Here is a 16,216-nt window from a genome sequence, read left to right on the forward strand (position 1 = left end):
GTGATATCCTTTCGATTCAAGCATCTCACATTCTTCTGGGAAGACCAAGACAATACGATAATGATGTAACTTATCACGATAAGGCCCTCATTTCTTTAGAATCTCCTTCCCTTGTTGAACCTTATGAATCTCTTGAATATTTTAGCAAACATTGTCATTTCTTTATCTTTATCATCTTTATTTGAGTCACTCTCTTCTTTTGTAGACTTGAGAGAAACATCAATCTTTTCTTCTTTTTTGTTTCCTTCTTTTTTCCATCTTTCTTCTTTTGTTGTTTTTCTTCCTTCGCCGTCATCTCATGAGTAAGCAAGGAACCAATTAGCTCATCTAGAGTGAGAGTCTTCAGATTCTTTGCTTCAACTATGGTGGTTTTCTTAGATTACAATGACTTGGGAAGACTATATATCATCTTCCTCATTAATTTTTCATTTGGGATGATTTCACCAAAGCCTTAGAGACCATTGACAATAACTGAAAATCTATCAGTCATGGATTTAATATCCTCATCTGGTCTCATCTTGAAGTTTTCATAATAGTGAATGAGAAGACTAGCCTTGTTTCTCTTACCTCATTAGTTCCTTCAAGAGTGACTTCAATTTTATCCCAAATCTCTTTGGCATTTGAACAAGATGATACTCTCCTATATTCATTGGGGACAAGTACACAAAATAGAATTTGCATTGAGTTGGAACGATTTCTTCTCTTCTTCACTTCACTCCTCTATTTCTCTAGTTAGAGTATAAATATTTTTCATCATGATGCTCCATGCTCCCAAATCATTTTCTTGAATAAAGAGCTTGATCATATTCTTCCAGTAGGCAAAGTTGGATCCATTAAAGTATGTAGGCTTATTGATAGGTTGGAAATCACTAACAATATTGAAAGTTAGTATAGAGGTCATGGATGACTAGAATGATGACTTAAGTTTTCTAGGATCTTCTCAAGAGGTGGTAAAATCTTTTAACGAGTCTACCTCTTATACCAATTTTTAAGTCAATCGATGAAGAAAAATTCCCAAAAGGGGGTGAATTGGCAATAAATATTTTTTGGAAGCTTTTGAAAGAAGTAAGAAAATGTCACAAGGATTTTTAGAGTAGTTCAACTTTCTTAATGAAGTATAAATCCACCACCTTTGATTCCTAACTAAGAATTTCAATAAATACACTAATTTGTTCTAACTTTTTGGGACAAGGTGTAACCTTACACAACATTAAGACTTATACCTCCAAATCTTATGTGCATAACCCTTCATAAGAAAAAAATACAAATGAGGAAACTTTGAATAACCTCACAAAGATAGATTGTTTGCAAATTAAAGCTCTCACACTCACACCCAAGAACACTAGAATAAAAATTACAATGAATGTAATAGTGTTCAATGAAAAAAGGACACAATTGAATACAAATTTGGTTATATTTGCTCTTTAATCGTTGGGATAGTTTTCTTATATTTTTTGGCTATTTGAAGATCCCTTTTATACGCTCTCATTGATTTATATCCATTGAAGGTTTTTGGAGGGAGTTTGAAGTATTAAACTCGCACATTAAAGGCTACATGCACATGAAGTTTTTAAAATATGGGGAAAGTTTAGACAATTTTTAGGGACTTAAAATTAATTTTTAAAAATAATATATATGAATATATATTATGTTATATCAAAATCATTTATGTTTATCACAGATAGAGGTAATAAGTCGGATTCTAGGTTCTTTACTTATAATGGTTGTAGGTAAGAACACTTGTAACTGGGAAGAATATTTACCATTTGTTGAATTTTCTTACAACATGTATATTCATTCAACTACAAGTTACTCTCCATTTGAGATAGTTTATGGTTTTAATCCACTAACTACTTTAAACCTCAAACTTTTTCCTTTAGATTACATTACAAGCATTGATGAAGAAAAGAAGGTTGAGATGATCAAATACATACGTGCCAAAGCTAATCAAATGATAAAAACAATACGAAGCAATTGTGAACAAAGTCAACAAAGGTCGATGCCATGTTATCTTTGAATCAAGTGATTGGGTTTGGATTCACATGAGAAAGGAGAGATTTCCAAAACAAAGGAAATCTAAACTTGATCCACATGGTGATGAACCATTCTAAATACTTGAAAGAATAAATGATAATGCTTATCGCATTGATCTTTTAAGTGAGTATAACGCGAGTACATCTTTTAATGTTTTTGAATTGTCTCCCTTTGATATTTTAGATTCGTGGATGAATCCTTTTAAGGGGGAGATGATACATGCACCACACGCCACAGGTGAAAGGAAGACATACTAACTCTTCCACTTGGCCCGATCACACGAGGTTGAGCCAAAATTCTTAAAAATAAGCTTCAAGTTGTAGTTCAGGCCTTCTTCAACAATTTCCTATACTCTCACTTGAAGATTGAAGAACTCAAGGAATAAAATCCACCATTCCTTCCTCCCACATCTACTTGGATCATCACAACACAAGTCGAAACTTCTTCATGACCAAATTGTGAGACTTTTAAGATACTCCTAAAAATATATTTAAAGTTCCTTAAAAATGAAGCATTTTGCAAAGTTACCCATTGATAATCCTATAAATCATGAGATAACTTTTCCTTTCTATTTAGGATTTTAGTTACATAAACTCAATTCTATAAGGGTTAGTATTTATAGTTTAAATTAGGATAAGGGTAAAAGAGTAATTTCTTGTCATGATAAAACCCTAGTAGCCACCACCTTATTCCATGTTTCCCCCTTCTAGAAGCTCAATCTGGACCGTTCCTCACATCTAATGGTTAAGGACCAAGTTATGCATTCAAAATCCTAATTTTCATCTCCACCATCAAATCAAGCACTACATCAAGGGCTTACATTGATTTCGCCCACATCACATAGATTAGGATATTATTTTATTGTTATTTCATTATTATTTTATTCATTAGTCATGTAGAAAAGAGACCTCACCCTATATAAAGGAGGCTCCTCCTACAGTTGTAAACACACCTTTTCTTGTATATAATACAATGAGAGTTCATTTTTACAAGTGTTGATTGTCTTATGCCTTCGAAGCTTCTTCATTATTAAGTTTTTTTCAAGTTCTTCATGAGGGAAATCTTCACACTCTAGTTTATCTTTTCATTGGGATTAGGAGGTCTGTTTAGAGTTGATTATCGAGTTTTCCTAGTCAATTGCAACTATGAGGGTTTGAAGGAAAATTATCCATCGATTGTCATCATCACCATCACCACCATTATCATCAAATGGCCCACAATTTCCATAAACCAAGTTTACGTTAACCTCATACCTACTGGGAAATTTTCAATTTCAATTTTTCATTAGATTCGTTTCTCTTTTCATACCTTTAATCTATAGTTTATTCTTTTTCTAACGAGTATTTGTTTGCTTGATTACGTGTTAGGAATAAATTTTTTGAAAACCCTAATTTGACTAAGTTATTCCTATCTTATTACATTCATTGTCTTTTTTTTTTCTTGTCTTTATTATCTTATTCTTATTTCCCTTATTCAATTTTCAGTAAACTCTAAATCCCATAAACCCTATTTATCACCTCCCCTTCAAGTCTTTCCCCTCTCATTCTTTGATCAAGTATATATCTCTCTAGGTTTGATTCTTCAACAACGAGCAACGTTCATCACTCTGCTACCATCCCTTATCAACTACGATCGACATGGACCTAGATCCAATTGATTGTAGATGTAACAGTAACGAAAATGACTTTTTCAGGCGATATCTTCATAAAGGAGCTACGATTTCACCAGAAATGTAAACGTTATCGATGGGAAAGGATTTGAATGAGGTTCAAGGATATTGATATGTCGAAGGATCAAATCTGTTTGGATGGATTGATTTCGATCTTAGTGGCAAACCGACGGTTCTGAAGTTGGCTTTACTATCAGTTCAAGAAGTCAAGAAGTTGTTAAGGATTGCGTAGTTGGAGGTGGTGAAAACGAGTGTAAAGGAGAGCGGTAAAACATGGATTTCTAATTCGTATTTTAGTAAGATGTGCGAAGAGAATTCTTTAGATCCCGAGTAGAGGATGCTGTGAAAATGAAAGACACATGTTTTTTTTTTTAAATTTCAAAGTCAAAATTTTGTTAACGGGTTAACGGGAGTTAACAACTGAGGGACTAAAATATAGTGAATCAATAACGTAAGGGACCAAAAGCACTTAATTTTTGAACCGATGACCAAGCCGAAGGCAAAGGGAACTATACATATAATTTCCATATTAAAGTGTAAACTACAAAAATAGTCACTAATGTTTGGATAAGTTTTCATTTTACCCACTAAAGTTTCAAAAGTTACAAATTGGTCACCAACGTTATTTATTTATAACAAAGTGATCATTAATGTTATCTATTTGTAACAAAATGGTCCACAACAAAAGTCATTAACGTGGGTGACAGAAAGTTGAACCAGACTGTTAAACATTTACTTGTAACATCAAACGCCACTCTAGAGAATCGTTGGAGTCCCTGTTGATCGGCACTTTGCAGATTTGCTTCTCGATTGCAACTGCAACTTCTGGAGTAGTTGTGGCTTCACTTATCTACTGCTCCTCGACTTCTTTAATCATCCTTTTGACGTTGGAGTCCCTCTTTTTCCTCTTGCTTCGCTCTTCTATCTTTTATTAGTTCCTTTACCAACTCAACTTCTACCACTACTTTCTCTCCATTCTAGCCGGCATGCTCCATATTTTGTCCTGGCGTCGAAATGCAGTACTTCCTTCTCGACCCTTATGGAATTAGACCGTTTCCACAAACTTAAACTTGAATGCAATCCCTGAAAAAAAATACAACAAAAAAGTGAACATAAATTTATGATACTAAAAGCATGAGGGTTTAAATTTAGAGAGTAATATAACAGTGGCATCCTGCATTTGAAAAGCTTTTGAGAATCTGCAATGAGGTATGTAATGGGATTGTGTGGTTCAAAGCTTGAGTTTTTGAATACTTCAACTGCCTTAATAACAAACGAAACCATTTGAATATTGTAACTTGTAAGAAAGAAACCCTGAAAATTAACCATTAGAATGAGATTGTTCATATCCCTAATTAGTTTATTATTAACTTTTAATTAAAAATCTTCTGCAATTTTCTTTTTTTTTTTCTTGGGGTTATTTTACAAATCTAAAAAGGAGAAAGAAAAAGAAAGCATGAAACGCAAATCAAAACACCAAGGATTAACAAAAACAAAACGTTAAGTGTACCTTAAACTATGGATCTTACACTTTGCTGAAATGAGTGTAAATTAACCATAAAGTTTATAATTAATAATTATTTATGTTTAATTTAGCGCATTGAAAAAAATATAGAAATCTCTTCATCGGTGCTACCTTTAAAAATGATCAAATTTTCTCAAAAATCAAAATGGTTAAATTTTTATGTTCAATTCAACCATATGAATTGCTTGTATGGCAAATGTATCTAAAAATTCCACCGTAAAGAGCAAAGTTCAAAAAAATAAAACCAATAACGTGACAAAAGAATTCTCTACAAAACTGTCATTGAAACCCTTTCTTTATGCAAATTTACACTCATTTAACAATACTGCGTTTGAGCTTCTCTCCCATGAAGATAACTAAGAAGAAGCATTTTTATGCTAAATACTGTTTCTTTCAACTGTTGATGGTATAAGCCAATATAAATATTTTTGGTTTTCCTTGTTACTTCCAAATTCTATTAAATACGAAAGTCCTTGAGTACTTGTTCATCTCAAAAGCTGTGAAGTAAAAGAATGGCTCTCAATTGACGAGAAAGAATATCATTCCAGAACAATTCACCAGAAATCGAATTTGGTTGAGAGGAGATTGTATCATCTGTTGAGTCCAATTAGTCATTATGATCCCATTCTTTCCTCGAGCTTAAATTTTTCAAACTAGAGTCGAGTTTCAACTTTTAATTTTAAGTCCAAGTCAAATTTTATAGTTTTAAGCTTGAACTTTCGAGTCTAGTCGAACTCAGCTTTGAACTTTTCAAGTTGAGTCAAGCTCGACTCGTTTACAGCCCTAGAAAAGGGAGTCAAGTCGAACACAACTTTGAACTTTTTAAGTTAAACTCAACTCGTTTACAACCATAAAATAACGAGTCAAGTCAAAATCAGCTTTGAACTTTTCTAGCCGAGTGAAGCTAGACTAGTTTACGGCACCAGAAAAGAGTGTGCTTTGATAAGAAACTTCTAAGCCAAGTTAAAATGGCCCCTCAAATTGGAAGAGGCAAAGGCAGTCTTGAAAATGAAGTTAATAAACTCCAGAATCCTCAATACAACTTTAGGGGAGGAAGCACCACCTATCACGCAACTTGAACATTATTAGCATTCAGCAAGAAAAACTGCTGTGCTGTTATCATTATAAAATTTGGGTTCAATTCCCCCACACCAATGTTGTGGTGAAAACATTCATCAGCTCTTTATCTGAACATTTTGCTTTTATAATCCTCAGCTACAAAATAATCTGAGTGAATGACAACTCCCACAAGGGTTCGAGGAAAAAAACATATCAAAATTTAAAATTACGGAATGAGATCTTTACAATCAAGGCTTGAGAGTAAGGGCAAGCCCCATCTTAGGGGATGCCTTCATGGCCTTCGAATCATATTCTGCCGAAAACGTTAATTGTGACTTCGGCCTCCATTCCCGTTGGCAGGGCATTGCAACCTTCCCATTGTCAGAGAACCGCGTTTTTACCACCGTAAAAGGGTCAGCATGAAAACTTCCAATTGTGAAAGTGTTTTCATAGGTAGAAAATCTATGAGCCATTTCAGCAGCAACAGAAGTGAAGGGATTGACAGAATGGATATATGATGCCTTCAATGCCTGTCCTTTATCAGTCCTAAAATGGGAAAACATGCATTCAAAAATTTAAGGCAAGGCCTTATTGACAGGGAAAGAACATAAAACAACACGAAGCATAAAATGTTGACAACTAATCAAATAAGCCATATTAAGTCAACTAACAGGATGAGCATAAAATGTTTCATCATAGTCCAAGGAAATGGAGTTCTAAAATTTTCTGGGGCGTACTAGTTATTTAATTTATCCCAAAGGTTCTCGTGCATCTTAAAGTCTCCCCAAACTGCTTAACATTCTTGGTTTTGCCTCTTCTAAATCGTCACCTTACATACCAGCTTGAAATATATCAAATGAATCAAACTATGGTTTACCATAATAAAGATTGTTAAATCTATAGATAATAATAATGGTTGTTATATCTTTACACCCTTCTCAAAATTCCATGCAATACACCAAATATCAATACTGATATAGCACATTCTCTACTGCTATTTCTATATGAAGCAGAAAATAGAACAATAACAATTAAGATCAACTTCAAAGGCATTACACTAGGTCACTGAAATTCTCAATATGCAAGGAACAACGTCACTCTGGCATCACAAAGAAAAACACAGCTGATATATTCAACTCAATACCAATAAGTAGTATGCTATTCTTTCCTTTCCTTTTTTTTTTTCTTAGATATCAATCAATGCATATCAGTCCCAGTTACAAGTGGATCCTACATGCAAACTCATGTGATAATTGACATTTGATTTTAAGAAGCCAAAACATATTGGAAATAGGATCACCCTTTCTTTCATATGTTATGACCCAAGAGAATCGGAGAAGAGAATCGAAGAAATAGAAATAAAGATTAAAAGAAGAAATTTAGAGAAGAAATAGAGGTTGAAGAAGAGAACAATTCATTCAATTTTCAGATAATTTCCTCTTGGTTCAGTACACGTTTTATTTGTTAACATTGTACCAATTCTAACCACTTTACCAGCTGGCAGTACAGCTGTCTAACAGAATTATTTTTCCTGCAGGTGCTGCTGGCATGATTCCTTCCCATGATTTGGTCCATCAGGTAAGTGAGTAAGCCCTTCTAATTTTGTATTCCCAATTACCCTAATTTTCTCAATTGAAATCCCTAACCCTACTTTCAATTCCCCCAATTCTCCCCCGCCTTCTCTGACTGTTTCTATATCTCTACTACTCATGAAAATACCCCCTCCATGAAAGGATCCTTGTCCCCAAGGATCAAAAACTAGGAATTGTGCTTTAGGCACAATATACTTTACCATAGTGACGTTTTCCAGCCTTAAGTTCGTCCATTGCACATGATTGTGCTTCTTCTCCATATGTTTGTCGAGCACCATAGTCGGGTGGACCTTCAACTTTCCTTCCTATCCAAACTGAGAAGGATCCAATGAGGTAACGCTTTGATCTCCAATTTTTTTTTTTAACAAACTGCTATGAGTTACTGGTTGCACCCTCCAGGACTCGGGTAATAATTTATACGCTACTACCCCCATGCATTGTAAACCGTGTAGGGACCATAGAACCTTGCTGCCAGCTTTAATCCTTTTCGAAGAGCAAGTGAGGTTTGATGGTAAGACTGGAACTTCAGGTAAATTCTGTCCCCGACCTTTAGATCTCTGTCTGTCTCATCCTTTTTAGTTTGATCCTTACCTTTTTCCCTTTCACGTTCTCTCTCCTTCTCATTCCTTTTCTCTTTATCTTCTCTATCTTTCTCCTTTTTAGCCTTCTCCTCCTCTCGTTTTCGCTCCTTTAGCTTTCTCCTGTAAGTGTGCAATGTATTCCTCAAAGATCTCTCTCCTACAGCTCTCTTCTGCAATTGATACGTATTCTTGGTTTTCTTCAAAAAGTGGCTTGGAATCCTCCCAATTAGAAGATGTTGTTATCTCCTTATAGGTATGCAATAGTGTAGTGAAGTCATCAGCTAGAAGTTGACTTTTTTTAGCCTCTTTCTCCTTGGCTCTCTCAAGAAACTCATCATACACAGGCTTTAATTTAATATCTGATATCAGTGAGGAACCCACTTCTTCTGAAATAGCAGCCTTGAAGTCTTCGAATGTCCATGAACAACCCATGGTAATCTTCCCCCACTTCATTGCATCTTTTATACGGGTTTTGTCTTCATGATACTGTTTTTTTAATTCTTCAGCAACATCCTCGAACAAATCTTTTGGTGTTGAACCAGATGTGTTAGATGCAACAGCAAAATATTGAGGCAAATCTTTCACCTTCAAACAATAATCTCGCCAATAAGTTCTAGTTGTAAGAGTACCATCAGCAACATGATCTTCCATTAGCTTACGAAATGCATCATGGTTTTTGCGCTCGGCACGACTTAATTGTTCCTTTTGCAACTTCTTTTTTTTTCTCTTCTTCCTTCTCTAAGTCATGAATACAGTCCTGGAATATGAGCAGCCGATCAATTTTTTCAAGACGTGAGCATCTTTCATCATCCTCCAAATGATCTTGAGCTTTCCTCCACTGGCTGTTTGCCTTAATAAAATCACAGGATTCCAGAAATTTTCTATATTCTGCTATATAACGCCTTTTTTCCTCTGCAGCATGTTCCCTTTCCTTCCTCTCAAGATCCACTATACAGCTTTCAAAAAAATCTTCCCGATCTCTGGCGCGTTTAACAACCTTAAACCGCTCATCATTTTCAAACAAACTTTGAGCTTTACTCCATCTCATGGATGATGTTAGTTCCTTGGACTCTTCCAGCATTTTTGTAAACTCCTCTCGAGCCTTCTTCTGTCTCATTCGCCTTTCCTCGGCTTCTAACTTTTTTCTTTGACCCAAATACTCATTAAAGGCTTGCTTCCGCTCACCAAGTGTCTTCAGAGTACCATACATTTTGTCGTTAATTATTTCTCTCATTGCCTGCTCCCACATCCAATCAGATTGCACACTTGCAGATTCAAGGAGAGATTTGAAAGCATTTTTTGCCTCCAACTTATTTGCATATACTAAAGGCTCATCATCCAGAACTTTCTCTTCTACTGGAGTTACATTAACCTTTCCAGCAACTGCCATCCCCTTTCTCGCTTCCTCAATGTCTTGAGCAGAAGCTCCATCTGTTTCTTGAGTTGCTATAGGTTCCAAGCTTCTTGTGACTGCTGTGTTAGCGCTGACAGAAGGAACAGAAACAGTGGAACCTCCCAAGGGAACGGCAGGTAAAGGTGACACAGACACTGCCCGAGGTGCATCTGTAGTAGCAGATTGTGAAACAGGAATAACCGTTGGTCCAGATGATGAATTGGGTGCAGAACTAACAACAGGCATAACTAAAACCAGGCTTAAATCCTGCAAAGTGTTGGAGCTCAAAGAAATAGTTGTAGAAGGCATCTCAGCTGCAGAGCCAACAGCAGCAACTGGAGCTTGAGGCACTCCTGAGCCTGATGGAGTTCCTTGGCTAGCTACTGCCTGAGCTTGCTCACGTGCTAACTTCAATTCCTCAGGTATTGTCCACTTAGACTGCTTTGTAACCTTGTTATAATAATATTTTCTTCTCTCCGGAGTTGTGAATTCCTTCCAAGCTGTGGATGCATCAGCTCTCGTTGTATGAAGACTTTGATAGCCATTAACCTCTGATGTAGCTTTGTAATCTTTCATAGCTCGAGGAACAGGAGTCTAGTTGCTATAGATTAATACAAGAACATAGTAGCTGATCTGTTGTGGACTACAAAAAGGTAGGTCGATGTTGTCCATATCATAAACACTGAGATTGCTCCATATACCCAACTTCAATAGAGTAGAAAGCATAAAGTGCAACCTTTGATTCACACTCCAGTTCTTAGCTAAATAAATTATACTCCTTCCCATCAACAAAAGCCGAAACACAAAAGGATCAAAAGTTTCAACATGTTCATTGAAATCTGAATTACCCACAGAAAAATCAACTATGAAAGGCGTAAAAGTAGCAATTCGAACTGATGTAGGCAAACCTGACTTCTCAAACCGTGGAACAACTCTTAATGGTTTCCCATGGCATTCACGCTGCAGGAACTCAAGAACATCAGAAAAGGCAGTTGCAATTGAAATGGCGTATACTCCAAAGTTGTTTGCCGGAAACTCTGCCATGATACTGATTGTATCCAAAACAGCACCATTTTCTTCTGTTATAGGAAGATCAAAACCAAACAACAGTCGTTTTCCACTTGGTTCAGATATTATCTATTCTAGCTTTTGTTCTTCAGACCACTCATGGTTGGAACCAATTTCCAAGTGTTGGGTATTAGTGATGGATGGCATTTTATCAAACACTTGACACCCATCATTTGTGCCTTCGATTGCCACAGGTAATGACTCCGTTTCAGGGCTGTTTTGGTCCTACTCCACCATTTTTCCTGTCAATACTCCTAGGATCTGTTCGAAATAACCCTTATTCTTTGCAATCCTTGTCTCCAGGTACTGCTGATCTTGCTTCACCAACTTTGCTAAGTCGTCAATCTGGTTTTGAATTGCAGAAAGAGCAGAGGATTCAGCCATTGCTTTGCCAGGAGTTGTGGCTCTGATTACCAATTTGTTATGACCCAAGAGAATCGGAGAAGAAGAGAATCGAAGAAATAGAAATAAAGATTAAGAGAAGAAATAGAGGTTGAAGAAGAGAACAATTCATTCAATTTTCAGATAATTTCCTCTTGGTTCAGTACACGTTTTATTTGTTAACATTGTACCAATTCTAACCACTTTACCAGCTGGCAGTACAGCTGTCTAACAGAATTGTTTTTCCTGTAGGTGCTGCTGGCATGATTCCTTCCCATGATTTGGTCCATCAGGTAAGTGAGTAAGCTCTTCTAATTTTGTATTCCCAATTACCCTAATTTTCTCAATTGAAATCCCTAACCCTATTTTCAATTCCCCCAATTCTCCCCCGCCTTCTCTGACTGTTTCTATATCTCTACTACTCATGACATCATACTAATCAGTGTCCCTTAGTCCAGCAGCTCCTTAACTAACTGCGCTCCCCATAATTCTTGGTCAACTCTCTCTCTCTCTCTCTCTAACACCACCAAATCTATACAGGTCACATAAACTTCGCTAAAAATATGCATGTGAAGTAGACATTTTGCTCAATTGCTTGTGATTATTTGAAAAAGTTTCCAATGATTACTGGATGTGTACGAGTTAACAGACTAAATCTCATTTAATTTGAACAAAGTGGGCAGAAACTGAAAGAGAGGGTGAGGCCCTTTCAGAATCAGACGAAACAAAATTTTGCATAAAAGAGTTATGAGACAAACAAATTAACTGTCGGTATTTACTGAAAGATCAGTGAAAATACTGGGTTTCATGACACGCTAAGTTTGCAGAGCCTGTTGGTAGAAATCGAAGTTTAGAGATCAAGAATAATTTTTGAAGAGCCCAATGACTATCGGTAGATTACCAAAATTTAAAGTATTTAAGGCTTACCCAAAAACTTTTTGTTAGTGGTTAGGATCATATTACATGCAAAGAACATTTAGGATCAATCTTATCCAACTTTAGATTCTGTAAAATGTTAACAAGATGTTATAAGCTCATGATGCAGCACTTGTCAACCAACTGAAGCTGAAGGTGTTTGGATAAAAAATAAACGCTAGATGTACACCTAAAACGAATAAATATCTTGAAAGGTAGATGATCTTGAAATACTTACAGCAAAAGGGCAGCAGAAAAATCTGGCCTGTTCAAGTTGATCCCAGCAGTGTACTTGGTAAAAGAAGCAGAAGCTGTATCAAATCCATCTTCACCACCCAAATAAAGTTCGTAGCTGCTGATTGTTGCTGAAAATTCCAACAGGGGAGATGGATTCAGGCCAATGCTAGAATCAATGGCAGCATGAGGATGAAGATATTGGACGTCCAACTGAGATATTAAGCATATAGAAAGTAAAAGATTCAGTTTCTCAAACATAAAATTATATTATCAACACTTGAAGAAATTGCTAGTTTACTGCCATTAACCAATTGGTTGGAGTGTTCGTAATATAATTTTCTACAGAAGTGACTGCCAATGATCTTTCTTTTGAGTCAACAAGAAAATTGGAGTGTAATTTTCCACCAAAGTGATTTGCATTCCCAAATTAACAATTTTGCAGATAAAACGAGAGTACCACGCATGAAAAGGAGCCATAATAAAACAGCAACCATATCTACTATATCCTTCTGTAAATATGTAGTAAGGAAGGGAATAGGAATGATAGACACTCGGCATAAACACAACCCGCACAACATGAAAAATGCATGGCTAGCAAATTAATAATAATACGGGGAATATGTAGGTTACTATGAGAAAAATGACGAGACACGGCTTATATGAATAAAAGATACGAAAATTACAAGGCGAGAAAATAAGATGCCGATTAGCATCAACTAGATTTAGTTCAATACTAAAATTATTAAAACAATAAGTTCAATAATCAGAAAGAAAGAAAAAACTTACAACAGAGATTGAGAAGAGAAGGGATGATGAACGATGAAACCGTGCAGCGGCAGCCACCAACACCGCTTCAGAGGAAGCTATTAGTTTGTTTAATTGAAAAGCCCACGGTCGAAAGCGTGCACACTCTCGAAGGCCAGGTTTTTAGGTCAGTTGTTAACAAGCGTGATGCACAATTGATTCGATCGGCCTTCCCAGGTTAACATGTGATGGGCCTGTCACCCCTGCTTTGATCATAAAATCATATTTTTTAAATCATACTTGAACTTATGTTTTTATTCTGATTTGGTCACTTTTAAAAATTTAACAGAATTACAGGCATGGCAAGTTTAAAAACTTTCAATGATGATGTGGTATTACATTATATTGATACGTCAGTATTACTATTAATTTTTAACATAGGATAACTAGAACGTAACAAAAATGTAAGTTTAAATATGATTTTGAAAAAAAATAGTTTAGTAACCAAAATAGAATCACATAAATAATTGAGTGATTAAATATATAACTCTTTATATTATGCAAACTACTATTATTCTCGGGGTCTCGTTTTGATCATAAAATTATTTTTTTTAAATTATGTCTAAACATACATTTTTGTTCTGTTTTGGTCCCCTATTGTTAAAAATTTAACAGAACTATCGATGTGATATTTTAAAAAGAATTTAATGATGATGTGGCATTACATTATGGTGATACATTACTATCAAAATCAATTTTTTAGCATAGTGTGACCAAAAGAGAACAAAAACGTAAGTTTAGGTATGATTTTGAAAAGAAAATAATTTGGTAACCAAAACGGAACTGTAAGAATAACTGGGGGACTACATAAATAGTTTACCCTTTATGCAGACCACCATCCTCACAATTCGAACATTATTTAGGTTTAATTTACAACGTATAATTGTATATCTTTATTTTCATTTGATGACCGAACCCTTTAATCTAAAGGTAAACGACATTAATGCAAGCAAAGCTCAATTTTTTCTTTATTTAAACCGGAAGAGTGAATGAAGAGAATCAAAATTTATATGTGGACAAATCAAAAGAATAATAAAAAAGGAAGAAAAATATGAGAGCAAAGTATATAATTAGGGTATGTGATATAACTTGGATGGTTTCAAGTTGCTGGTAACATTGAAATACTTCAAGGTATGAACCCACATCTCTTGTTTCTTCAACAAATGCACAGCGATGGTGTCCGGCCAGAGCTCGTGCGTGCACCTCGTCGGTGGCTCTGGATAATTGTACATCGACCACTTAGCATTGAACCTGTTCTTAGCCCGATGCCCGTCTCGGAGCCACTCTCCAAACACCTTGTCCTCCGGCCCTTCCAAATGGTTTTTAGGGATGTCTGATTCTCGAACCCACTCGGCTATGTCCCATGACACCAAATATCCCATTCCGGACATGTAATGAACAAATGGGTCCGTGCTGGGGCATGGGATCACATAGCCGTAATACAAGTCCTGTCTCGGCAACGGCCTTAACGACTCCACCAAGTTCTCCAACCTCAAGTATGTATCGTCATCGCCTTTCATCACGTAATGGTACGGAGGATATGGCCTGTCCGACGAGTTGAACATCTCCGGTAAGCTCGAAAAGAAAGTGTACGTTTTACCCTTGTTCATGTTCTCTTTACAGTTTAGTATTATAATGTCATCATAGCGCATTATCTCGAGCGCAACTAACACCATCTGGTCTTCCTTGGTGAGGTTACAAAAAACGAACTTCACATCTACCCGTGCCCCCACCGGGGACTGCGTACCGTATATGAGTCGAAGGAAATGGCGGCGATGGTATTGATCGGGAAGTGTCAGGATCCCTATCAGGATCCGAATGTCGTCGTCGTCGTCGGACGCCCCGTTCGATGCGATCGAAGATGAATTGTGGGACGGATCGGGAGGGACGCTGGAAAAGGCGCACCTTCCGAACGTCAAGAAGGTGTCGAACCGGATCTCGTTGATGGAAGCTAATACACAGAGGAACAAGATGAAGGTGAGAGATGAGAAGATGAAACGTTTGCTTTGTGATGATCTTGATGAAGGCTTCATTGTAGTTTTGATATTAGAGGGGTAGTGGAGAGAGTACTTTATGAAAGGGTGGGCGCAGAGTTCAATGCGTTTCCTTTGATACTTTAACGCATGGACTTGGTTGTGGGTTGCGTGCTATTTGGCCTAACAATTTGACTTTCCACCCTCCAAGGTTCAAAACAACGTGATGGAGGCAAAAAGGTTGAATCATTTGAGGAGCACGGCATAAAAGGCATGAATATTGTACCCTTGGCGTGATTTGGGAACGTAAAGCATAGACGGGGATCAATGTAAATGTACTTGATAGTAAAATTTGAGTTACAATTGTTAAACACAATTCATTTTTTTTTTTACTTGAGCTAATAATGACAATGGATAATTCTATAGAAAGTGGTGAGCTAAAGATAAATAATACAAGTCTTGGAGAGAATGAATTCAAGATTCTCTTCTCATATTTACACGATGGTTTATTTACTAATCTTGGGTGTGTTAAATATAGGTGGGTGTGTTAAATATAGGGTTATGATGACTATCATTTAAGGATGATCATTTTATTTGGACCCGACGGGTTTTGATCTAATTCAATCTAGACGGGTTGGTTTTTTATTTTGAAAAAAGTGGGTTCAGGTTGAGCACGTGTTTTAACCTAAAATATCAGGTCAGTTGGGGACTCTTCTAAACTCGAGTCAAATGCAAGTAGATGTCTTCTATTTTCAGGTCGAGTTTAGGTGGATCAAAAATTCGACATGACCCAACCCGTTGATACTCCTGCTATTGGTAGATTAACCGAGCAAATAAATATGATCATATGTCAATAAATATTGAAATGTGTTAAAGAGTCGTATAAAAAAGTTTTGACTAATTAAAGGATTCGAGATTTTGAGTGGTTGGATGAACAAAAGAATTTCAATAGTTGTTAGGGAGGTTGAATAAATGCATGAGTTAA

The 16,216-nt window shown here is 36.3% G+C and overlaps 2 protein-coding genes and 1 pseudogene across 2 annotated transcripts; all 3 read right to left on the reverse strand.

Moving 5' to 3' along the window:
* Positions 1 to 6,323: 6,323 nt before the first annotated feature.
* LOC120172607 (mitochondrial outer membrane protein porin 4-like) lies at positions 6,324 to 12,891 on the reverse strand. Its single transcript, XM_039180027.1, has 2 exons — positions 12,456 to 12,891; positions 6,324 to 6,833 (listed from the first exon to the last, which is right to left on the reverse strand). The coding sequence occupies exons 1-2, from the start codon at positions 12,710 to 12,712 to the stop codon at positions 6,536 to 6,538; spliced, it is 555 nt and encodes a 184-aa protein (XP_039035958.1). The 5' UTR covers positions 12,713 to 12,891; the 3' UTR covers positions 6,324 to 6,535.
* On the reverse strand, positions 8,304 to 10,429 carry LOC120172604 (annotated as a pseudogene).
* A 1,403-nt stretch (positions 12,892 to 14,294) lies between the features above and the next one.
* LOC120172606 (hydroxyproline O-galactosyltransferase GALT3-like) lies at positions 14,295 to 15,291 on the reverse strand. The gene has a single exon (XM_039180026.1). The coding sequence runs from the start codon at positions 15,289 to 15,291 to the stop codon at positions 14,329 to 14,331; it is 963 nt and encodes a 320-aa protein (XP_039035957.1). The 3' UTR covers positions 14,295 to 14,328.
* Positions 15,292 to 16,216: the final 925 nt, after the last annotated feature.

The sequence above is a fragment of the Hibiscus syriacus genome, unplaced genomic scaffold (assembly GCF_006381635.1).
Source record: "Hibiscus syriacus cultivar Baekdansim isolate YM2019G1 unplaced genomic scaffold, ASM638163v2 tig00111873_pilon, whole genome shotgun sequence".
Classification (NCBI taxonomy): Eukaryota; Viridiplantae; Streptophyta; class Magnoliopsida; order Malvales; family Malvaceae; genus Hibiscus; species Hibiscus syriacus.

Coding starts and splice junctions, on each gene's coding strand:
- LOC120172607 (XM_039180027.1), bottom strand. CDS start 12,712: ATGTTTGAGAAACTGAATCTTTTACTTTCTATATGCTTAATATCTCAG. Junction 6,834..12,455: donor TTTTCTGCTGCCCTTTTGCT/GTAAGTATTTCA, acceptor TTCCCATTTTAG/GACTGATAAAGGACAGGCAT.
- LOC120172606 (XM_039180026.1), bottom strand. CDS start 15,291: ATGAAGCCTTCATCAAGATCATCACAAAGCAAACGTTTCATCTTCTCA.